The sequence below is a fragment of the Pelodiscus sinensis genome, chromosome 29 (assembly GCF_052426305.1).
Source record: "Pelodiscus sinensis isolate ZL-2025 chromosome 29, ASM5242630v1, whole genome shotgun sequence".
Lineage (NCBI taxonomy): Eukaryota > Metazoa > Chordata > Testudines > Trionychidae > Pelodiscus > Pelodiscus sinensis.
In genome coordinates, this window is record NC_143080.1 from 2,524,490 (window position 1) to 2,535,300 (window position 10,811).

The 10,811-nt window shown below is 58.5% G+C and overlaps 1 protein-coding gene across 1 annotated transcript in view; it reads right to left on the reverse strand.

Annotated features, from left to right (window-relative positions):
• Nucleotides 1–9,551, reverse strand: part of TBX21 (T-box transcription factor 21) — a 30,474-nt gene extending 20,923 nt beyond the window's left edge. Inside the window, exon 1 of the mRNA XM_075911191.2 lies at nt 8,549–9,551. Within this exon, the coding sequence (XP_075767306.2) occupies nt 8,549–9,111 (563 nt within the window). The 5' untranslated portion in view covers nt 9,112–9,551. The remainder of the gene's footprint in view (nt 1–8,548) is intronic.
• Nucleotides 9,552–10,811: the final 1,260 nt, after the last annotated feature.

Sequence of the window (10,811 nt, forward strand, 5' to 3'; positions counted from 1 at the left end):
CCGGGTTAGGTGGTACCTTTAAAAACAACGTGTGGTCCTGGGGCACTTTAGGACATGTCTACACTAGGGAGTCATTTCGAAACAACTCCTGCTTTGCACGAGGAACAGCGCTAATTTGGAAACGGGGAGTGTGGACGCACCGCTGCGGCTTCAAAGTAATGACCCCCCAGAGTCCTTCCAAGTAATCACTCCCCAGGGCTTCGGTGGGATCTAGGTAGCGCATCCACACGAAGGAGCTGCTCGGACGAATTTCGAGGCTTCCCTGTCACATGGACGTGCTAGCTGAAGAGAGTTATTTCAGGAGTTATTTCCAAATAATTTCCTAGTGTAGACATTCCCTCAGGGGCTAACGTGTATGAAATTGCGCGCGCGCGCACACACACACACACACACACACTGAATCTCTCTAACCCAGAATTCTCTGGTCTGGCAACATCCATGGTCCAGCATTGTTTTAGTGAGCCGGATGTCCACTTTTCATGGGCGTGGCCAAGTTTCCCGCGGTCCCATAAAGTTTGTTTACAGCCGCCAGTCCTGGCTCTGTGTTCTGAGCTGCAATTTAGCTCTAATTTACCCCAAAGTGTCCTCTCACAGCCAGGAAGCAGAGGCAGAGTTGGTCATGCTGCTAGACAATATCGACCTCCTGTGGTCCGGCAAATTCTCTGGTTCAGAACCAGTCACGTCCCAAGGCTGCTGAACTAGAGCGGCTCAACATGTAGGATCATGAACGTTCGTGGGCAAAACCCACTGCTTCCGCTGGGCTCCCAACTCATCGGAAGAAGTGGGTTTTGCCTGCGAAAGTTCATGATCTGATCTATATTTGAGACAGGAATAATTTGCGCGGGTTCGTCAATATCTATTTCCAGCGGTGAATTATCCCGTATGTAGGAAGGATTTCAGTCACGGACAGCACGGTTCTCCTCCCCAACTGGGCTATCAACCTCTGCACCCGTTAGAGAGAACGGTGTGATTTCTGCAGCAAGTGCCAAAATGTCGCTTCACTCTTTGTCCGACAAGCGAGCCTGACATAAAACGGGCGGGGTTACCAGCTGCTGTCAAGCGGCATAGCCATGGAGATCAGTAAATTTCCCACCGCTGACCATCTCACCCAGCCCCCCCCAAACGTTTCTCCATCAATACATTTCATGTGTAAGCGATGTTCGGATGCATGGGGACTGTGAAGTGGTTGAAATGCTAATCCGTTACACACAGGGGACAGCTTGCTCCCTGGCCGTAAATATCACATAAAACTATCGCAAGAACAATGATCTATGGCCTGAAATGCGAGCCCGGGTCTGAAGACGGATACACAGGAAAGCCGCAGGTACAACCAGCCACCCCTTGAAAGCCAAGGCTGTAGTGGCTCAGTATTAACGTGGTGCTACGCACACTCTAGATTTTGCACTGGTTGCACTATGGTAGTGCAGTCGATTTTTTTAAGCAATCCAGTTATCCCAATACAACTCCTAGGCTACGTCTACACTGGCCCCTTCTTCGGAAGAGGCATGCTAATTTAGAACTTTGGAATAGGGAAATGCGCGGGGGATTTAAATATCCCCCGCGGGATTTAAATAAACATGGCCGCCGCTTTTTTTCCAGCTTGGGGAAAAGCCGGAAAAGAGCGTCCAGACTGGCGCGATCCTCTGGAATAAAGCCCTATTCCGGAGGATCTCTTATTCCTACTTCAAGTACACACACAATACCCCAAAGAGCCCCGCTTTTCAAAAGGAGAGAGACCTCCTTTGGACAGCAGCAAGACCAGTCCTGGCCCTAATTTCCAGTGAGAAACTGTCACCCCCTCCATTTTTAAATGACACAGCCGGTTGTTGCCGTGTGGGTCTCAGGATAGGAGATACACAAATTATATCTTCTAGCCACAGTGGCTCTCCATTTTCCAGATCTTTCAAGAATCTAATTTGTCTAGAGCAATGATTCCCAACCTTTTCCCCATGGAGGAACCCCTAAAATAATTTTTCATATCCCGAGGAACCTATGAAAATGTTTGCTTGGCCAGAAAAAGTTGACAGCGGGGAGCACAATTCAATTACTGCTAAATTATTGTCAAGAAAATGTATTTGTAAAGAGGTCAGCTTACATTGGAAGAAAACAATTTTTTATTTATTCCACGATTTCTCGCGGAACCCTGGTTGGGGAAACACGGGTCTAGGATCACCCCCAAACTTCACCTCGCTTAATATCTACTTGCTTACAAAATCTGACCAAAAAAGCCTGACAAATTGGAATAGAAAGATTGGGCTGACATTTCAGAGCACAGTACACAGGGCAGTTTACACAAGTCACTGTCAATATGAAAAGTTAGTTTGTACTGACTTTGATGGGGTTTTTACGTAGCCTGCTGTAAAACCAGACAAACACCCAGATGAAAGACCCTCACAGATCCACACGTACTTTGGCGGAGAACCACTGTATTAAATCGGCCCGATTTTTGCTGGTGAGAGAGACGTGCTTTCGAGACACTCAGGGCTCTCCCGGGCTGGAATAACCGGCTGCGGGTTAGACCGCTCCGTGTGCAGACCTGGCTGCGTGCCGGATACTCTCCGCCAACAGCCCATGAAAGATACAAACCGGCCCCCCCCCCCCACTTCTCTAACATTCAATTTTTAAACACGCGCGCTAGCTAATATTGTTACAAGCCACCTCGGAGATTACTGTTAATGAGAGGAAGTGGAGAGAGGGGGAAAAAACCAAAACACAGTTTTCTATCTGTTTTTCCACATTGTTTACTTGGTGCATTTGACAGCCCTCTGGGGCCCGTCAACTTCACCATTTCCTCTGTAGCGTCAATTTCAGCATTTGCCCCTCTAGAGCGAATTTTCCTTGATTCCTGGTGAGGGCCTTAACATGCAGTGGGGGGCAGGGGGGAGAAACCGTCTCTCCTCCCCCTCCTCTCCCCCCCCCACCTATAGAAGAAAATGTGAGTGTGAAATATGGGAGGCGAATTTCAGAGTCTTGCAGGCTTGTCCGCACTTCAACACCCCAGCAAACTTCCGTGGGAACTTTTGCTACCTTCCTGCCACATCCATCCACCTAACATGCTGTCCCCACTAGCTCGGGTGAGCACCAGCGCTCCTGGCGGTGGGTTTTTCACGCCCTCGAGTTCGTAACTGGGTTGAGCTCGTTTTCTAGCGGAGGCCAGACCGGACGGACAGAGCAGGACCTGACGCGCGGCTTTTAGCTAAAGATCAAGCTGAAAACAGGGACGGGGGAGTTTGGGTTTGCTGTGAAAATGCTCACTTCGGAGAGGCGGCGTATCGCTGTGACGCCTGCAGTAAACAAGAGAAGGCCCGTCTGCTTGCCAGATATTATTTCTTGCGTGTCTATTCCCTAGCCAAGGGCCGGGGTCCTTTTTTGCATCCGGGGCGGCACACAAGAAGTCCCTGACTCAAAAGGAGACAGACCCTCCCCACAGGGTCCACGCACGCCAGCGCTGAGGGGGGCGCAGGCTAGCAGATTCAGGGGGCTCCAGCCCCGGGGGTGGGTGGCAGGGGGGCTGAAGCACCAGCTGTGCCTCGGAGGCCAGATCCAGGCGAGTTGGGGGGCGGGGGGACACATTCGGCCCGGACGTCGCCCACTCCTGCCCTAGCCTCTTCCCATGCTCTGGTACTGCCACACTAAGCACGGGAGCCCGTGGCCCAAGGAGGCGGGGGGGGGGGGCAGTGCCTGGCTGCTATGGATGGGAGATGGAAGGAGCCGGGGTGGTACCGGGGCGTGTAGCGGTGGCACAGAATCGCTGTGGGAACTGGGTGCCAGAGGAAGGTTACGTGGGCACGCTCGGCTGGCAGGGTATTTCAGGCCAACTTCAGAAACGAGTACGTCTGTGCAGCCGGAGTCCTCCCCGGCACATGGGCCACATGCCACGCGACCCTCCCGGGAATGCCAGGAAGTGGGGGCCAGTAGATTCAAGGGGATCTAAAAGCACCGGGCAGCTCTGCTGATGGCAACAGAGCTGTGATAATCTTTGCACCAGCTGGCCATCCGATTTCCTGCCCTCCCCCCAGCATCCTGCCCTCCTGCAGGCCGGAGGGGAGGGGGCTAGAGGAAAGCACTCTAGAAGGGGATAGGACAGCGTTCGAACCCTGGTTCTGCCAATGCCCGGTCGGTGCCTCAGTTTACCAGCCTATAAAATGGGGACAAGTCCCCCAGTCTTGGCATCGCCACCGTGCCAGGAGGCCTCCCCTCATCACGGACTAGCTACAGGGCAGCTAAACTGGATTATTAATGGATTTGCTGAACCTCCCCCCACCCCGCCCGCCTTTTCCACCTCCAGAGCAAACCACAGAGCACAGCGCTGCCTGTGCCCTCTGGTTAAAAACCCCCCATGGCGGAGGGGCGGCAGGTGGGTTGCTGATTTCCTGAGTTGACTTGTCTCCCAGTGAGACGCCCGCCACGGCGTCTGAGCGATGAAAGAGCACGGAGCCACAGCAACCACGGCCGTGCAAGAGACAGAAGAAACAGGGAGGGATCGTCAAACTCAGCCGCTGCGGCTCGCCTCCCTCCCCCCTCCCGGGCAGGCCAATACCAACAATGGAAAGAAAAGCGCTTTGCACAGTAACGTCGCACCAGGCGTGCGCCTCACTTTACACCGGGGGGGGGGGGAATCCGGGTTAGCCCCAAGGTCAGTCAATCCTGGGATTCACGCTGTCACTGGGCACGTGCAGCCATGCAAGAAGGTGCTTGCACCAGTGCAATCCTCCCTCCCCCCGTTAAACTGTGCTCGTGCGAGCACCATGTTGCACCAGCACATTGTGGGGGGGGGTCGCACTAGAGCCCGGATGGAGTTACATTCACGCCAATTGTCCCTGTCTAAACTCAAGGAGCCGCGTCTAGCTCCAGACTGCAGCGGGGTCTCATGGGACACAGCAGGCGCCGGATTGGTCCCAGGCACCCATCACAAGGAAAAGTTACAGTCGTGCGGGGCCAACTCCTAGGGGGTGACCTGGGTTTGGGACAGAGGGGACAGAGGCCCGGTGCGCCAAAGGTATTTAGGCACCTCCCGCTCAGAGATTTCAACAGGCGCCTAAACAGGGGAGGCCTGATCCTTGTGCAATGAAACCACAGCTGCTGGGGAGGCCAAACCATCCCCCAGAAAGGAAGTGTGCGTGTGTGTGTGTGTGTGTGTGCGTGTGCGTGCGTGTGCGCGCGTGCGAGTGGGCGGAGAGGTCTCAGACCCTTTTGTTTACAGCTAGATGCAGGGTGATGGGAGGGGGAGTCTCAGCTGGAAGAAACCCCTTCCCCCCCCCCCATGAAGATTTCATGCATTGGGTCCCTAACCAGAGTCCTGATAAGATAACCTCTGACTGCCAACAGGGTTCTGCTTCCTCCTCGGAAAGGGAACGGGAATGGGACGATCTAACAGGTCATCCGGGCAAATCAAAGTCCTGGCAGCAGCTCCCCCACTCGGGACGGGCACGACCCGCCTAGGCAGGCGTCCCCGTGAAAAGAGCCCCGCGCCCTGTTTCCTTCGGGTGGCAGCTGATTTTGGGGAGTAGCCAGGGGGATGCTCAGGCAGGATCCACGGGGAACCCCCCAGCGTCAAGCCCAGCGGAGCGACCGCCACCGGGCACCAAACGGCTCTGGCGCCTGCTCCCAGAACGCCCGAGGGCACGGCTGGAGAACAGTCCTTAACACGCCGTCAGCGCCGGATCCGTGCTATGGTCAGATGCCAGATCAGAGCAAAGGTGCAGGGACGGGGGAAGACTTAGCAGAGAAATCCCACAAGCAACTCCTAAAACCAACAGAGACCAATCAAATCCCATCCCAACTCCGGGGCGGGGGAGGGAGAATTAATTTCAGGCCTGCTCCTGCTCCTCAGAAGCCAAAGTTGGCTGTGGGATTGACTGCGCAGCGGTGGCAGGATCAGGCCCGTGATTACGGGAAGCCATTCAGGTTGGGTGTCAAACAAGGGGTATCCGGATTGAGATCTTTTACGGGGCCTGATTTTCCGCTGGCACTGAGCCTCTCCCAGGGCCGGCCCACAACATTTTGGCACCTGAGGCGGGGAGCTCAAATGACGCCCCCATGCCCCCTCGCTTGGGCCAAACCATTGAAAGGTCTCATTTCTCTGGGTCCTAGTGGCACCCACCCCCCAGTCTGGCACCTGAGGTGGCCACCTCACTTCATTTCATGGTAAGGCCAGCCCTGGCCTCTACCTTCTCCATGAGGGTGAAGGCCCCTTCAAAGGTTCCCAAGTGAGGTGCACAAAAATCTTCAGCCGCCTTCGAAAAACCCAGGCCTGCCCGTTCACCGTTCCAGAAGGCGGCTCTCAAAGCACCCACCAACCCAACCAGCTTTGCGAACTAGGCGCCCAAACCTGCCCCCACTCAAGTCAAGGGCAAGACTCTAATCTAGTTCCAGGGCAACAGCACTGGGCCCTGTCTACATTTTAAGCCAGTCTGGAATGCAGCCACTTCTGGTGGGTGCCTAGTTTAACACCCCACAGCAACAGAGTCATTTAACGCCTCCTATTCGGTGGAGTGAAAGGCTCAGAGGGGGCAGCGTTAAGGAGGCGAAGGCATCCAAATGTGCAGTTACAACATGTCTGGAAGGGGGTTCAGGGGAAAGAGGAAGCTAGCTCTGTTGGTGATATTTTAGTTAGGTTTCTATATGACCCCAGCAACGGAAAAAAAAAAATCTCAGATGCTGAAAACCTGTCATCAGAAACGTTCCACCGCCCCATCTTAGCTTCGATTTCCAGAGGAACCGAGTCACCGGGGTTTACAGGCAAAGAGGAGCCCAAGGCAGGCCTAGGAAAGAAGGATTTCTAGCTCCAGGTGCTTCCCGAGCGATCGGCTTGGTATTTTCCCCCCCTTCCCTTGACGGTGATGGCATATTACGGAATCGCCCCGAGTCCTTCGCAGAAGCCATGCAGCACAAGCGTGCGGCTTGGAAGCCTGCGTGAGAAATGAACCGGCCTTAACGCGTTTAGACTTTCACCACATTAAGCAGGTTGGTTTTGGCATCCAAGTGACACGGCCTGCCTGGGCCAAAGAGAGCGAGAGGCGCAGAGGGGCCGAGACCAACCGGGGAAAGGGAGACGGCCCATCAGAGCCGCGGCCCAGCCGCCCTGGGACCCAGCCTGCGTTTTGGCCATTCCTACCCAGAAGGGCAGCGACGGCCCCAGCTTTGAACCGGTGACGAAGAGGCAGGTCTTCCGATGCAGCGACAGGGAGGAGAAAGCACCGAAGTGGCCTGGCCCATGCAGGGGACAAAGCTTTGCTGCTTTACGCCAGCAAGGAGACCCGCTCTGGGGTAGGCGTGAGCATGCATGGGGGGGCCCTCGTGCTCCAGGCAAACACAGCCCAGCTCCCAGGCCCCGGCCGAGTGTGCACAACACCTTCCAGGCTAGGCCCGGGTTTGGTGGCTCCTCTTCCGTGCAGAAGCGAGCGCTCACCGCCTGCCTGTCACACCCTGCTGGCGCTGTGCGCTCACACGGCCCTGGGGGAAGTGCGCCTGACACCCCCCACACCCTGCACCTGCTGATTCAGCAGAGAAGGGCCGACTTCCAGGCCCATCCCCGGCAGGCCCGGGGTCTCGGAGATCAGGACAGGGGCTATCCGGGGGCCACGGATGGGGGAGCCGGGGAGGCTGCGGTGGCGGCATTCACTGGCGTGTAGGGCGAGGTGCAAAGACGGTCGCGATACAGCTTCCTGGCACCTTTGGGAGCCGATTCCCTGCCGAAGGCAGCAGCTTTACCCCCCCCCCCCCCAGAGGATTTGGCCCTAGGCGCCTGTTATTACTGAAGAGCCACAACACTGCCAAAGGCAGAAACGATTCGCGGGTCGACCTCGGATGCCAGCGCCCCGGGTCCCCGAGGGCCGGGATCAGGAGGCGGCTCCGTTGGCCCATGGCTAGTCGGCGCGCGGAGCCAAAGGGCCCAGAGAGGCAAGGGCAGCTGCCCAGCAGGCCGACCCAGTGGATCAGACCCCGGCGGGTCAGGCTGGTGCATGTACCGGGTAGAGGAGCTGGGCCCAGGGCCAGGGGGCAGAAATACAGACTGAGACCCAGGAGCAGACACAGGCCTTGGAGCCCTGCCCGCCCCCACCCCCACCCCAAACCAGCCAGGGTGTGAGCCAGGTCCAAGTCACTCCCCAGCCACCTTAGAAGAGCCCGCATCTGGCCTCAGTTTCCCCAGAGAAAACAGAGTCACTCCCTGCACCTCATTTCTAAAGCCCACTCTAGACAAGGCGTTGAGAGCGAATGAGGCGCAGAAGGGAGCCTTACGGGGCGGGGGGGACTGTACCCCCCCCCCAGACTCCCTCGGGCTTTCCTCCGGCCGGGCTGAGCTAAGCACCCGGAGAATTCACCGCTGCAGCTGGGGTCAACCCCAAGCACTCCGGGGGGGGGTCGCCCTTCAGCCCCCCCAGCCACCCCCGCGCCCCGAGGAGGCCCCCGCGAGTCCGGGGCTGGCTGCGGAGAAGTTTCAGGACTCGGCTCCTCGGAAAGGGGGGGGGTGTAGAAGTGGGGCCCCCTCCCCCCACTAGATTTGGGGGACCCCGCCACCCCCCAGCCCGGAGGGGCCCGGCCTCACCTGCCCTGCTTGGTGATGATCATCTCGGTCTGGTGCTTGTGGAACTTGGCCCAGAGCGGGTAGTTGTTCAGCCCGGCCTGCAGCTTGCCGGCCAGCTGGTACCCCGGCACCGGGTAGAGCGGGCCCCGCGGGAACACGTGCGGCGCGGCGCCCGGGTAGCAGCCCTCGCCCGCCGCCGGGCCGGGGTAGAGCTCCCCGCCGGCCGCGTACAGCTCTCCGGGGGGCAGCGCGAAGCCGGGCGGGCCGGCGGCGGGGGGCGGCGGGGCCCGGTAGGCGGGGCAGCCGGGCAGCGCCGGTCCGAGATAGCGCCCGGCGCCCGGGCCGCCCACCCCGAAGCCCGCGGGCAGCATCTGGGGGCCGTAGGGCAGGCTCAGCGCGCAGCCCTCGGGGGCCGGCGGCGCCTCGGGGAAGTAGAATCGCTCCTGCCCCGGCAGCTTCAGCTCCGCCGGCTCCTTGGCCCCCGGCAGCTCCAGCGGCTCCTTGGCGAAACTTTGGCCCTCGGCCCCGTGGAGCATGGGGAGCGCGGGTCGGCTGGCTCCGGAGCCCGGCTCCGGGGCGCCCATCGAGGGGCAGCGGGCGGGGAGAGGGGTGCGGGGGGAGATCAGCCCCCCCCAATTCAGCAACTCATCGGGGCTGCGCGAAGAGAGACCCCCCCAAATCACAGTCTCTGCGGCGCCCCACAAAGTCGCGTCGCTCTCCCACGGGGGGTCCCGCGTCGCTTTCCCACGGGGGGGAGGGTCCCCGCGTCGCTTTCCCACGGGGGCGCCCCAAAGGCAGGAGGCAGAAATTTCCTCAACTCAGATCCCAGAAAGAAGCGGCCGGATTCCAGGCAGCAAAGGGGGGGGGATGTGTCCCCCCCCTCACACCCGTCCTCTGTCCACGGGCTGCGCGCTGGGGGGGTGCCCCCCGCTCCTGGGAGCTGCCTTCGTCCGCCCCACGCGTCTCACTGCACCTGCTCCATCCTCAGTGCCGGCCCGAGCGCCGCCCGCCTCCCTCTTATTAAAACAGCGGCCCCGGGGCCGCCCAAAGGCTCCGCCCCCCCGGCCGCTGGCCACGCCCCCTCGTGCAAAGGCGTGCAAGGGATTCGCTCGCGAGCCGCTTGAACGCGACAGGCGCCGCCCCTGCTGAAGAGGGAGTTGTGTGGGGGGGCGGGGCGAAAAGGGGCTTTAAAGAGGAACTTAGGGCCCCGATCCCACCAGCACTGAGGCACGTGCTCTGCTTTCCAGCAGGCACTTGGGTTGCTCCCAGCCCCATTCATCTCAATGAGGGGTTAACTCGGGCTGCCGTCTCAATGGAGCAGGGCTCACTACTGCATGGGATAGGAGAGGGGCCAGGTTCTGCTGGGTGGGATGGGGGTGGCAAGCCTGGGGGGTGCCAAGCCCTGGCATTGGAGGAAAAGCCCCTGTTGAGGGAGCAACCAAACTCAGCGAACTTTGTGCAGAAACTGACGACCTGTCAACCTTTCACTAAGCACGTGACAGGTCCCCTTCTGGGTCCGCTCTGGTTACAGGCCGACGAGGCGGCTGCCCAGGGTGGCAGATTTCGGGGCGGCTGCCTACGGTTGTGGATTTTGGCCCCCTGCCCATCATGGCAAGGCAGGTGGGCCCTGGCTAGCCAGGCCGCCAGGCCAAGCACTCAAGTCTGGAGCGACTCCGTCATCCAGTCTCAACGGGAGACACTTCCCAGATATGGAATAACCACTCCTGCCCCCCATTTCCCATTTTCTCCCCCCCACCCCATTGATGCTTAGAACATCCCCAGGAATGTTGGGCCTGAGTTTGGCTGCGGGATTCAAAAGGAAGGAGAAAATTTGTTCCTCTTGGTTTCTGAGGACAGGACAAGGAGTAATGGGCTTAAAGTGCAGCAGGGGAGGTTTAGATTGGACATTAGGAAAAAATTCCTAACTGTCAGGGTGGTCAAATATTGGAATAAATTGCCAAGGGAGGTGGTGGAATCTCCCTCTCTGGAGATATTTAAGAACAGGTTAGATAGACATCTGTCAGGGATGGTGTAGATGGAGCTTGGTCCTGCCTTGAGGGCGGGGGGCTGGACTCGATGACCTCTCGAGGTCCCTTCCAGTCCTATTATTCTATGATTCTATGATTCTATGGGGCAAACGGAGAAAGTACTTAGACTTCAGCAGAAAGGCCGGCCCATCACAAGCCGCTGGGGTAGCCGGGGGTGCCAGAGGCATGTAGCCCACATGCCTGCTGGGCACGGTGCTGGCCTGCGGGGAGGCACTGATACCACTTACAGAGAGAAC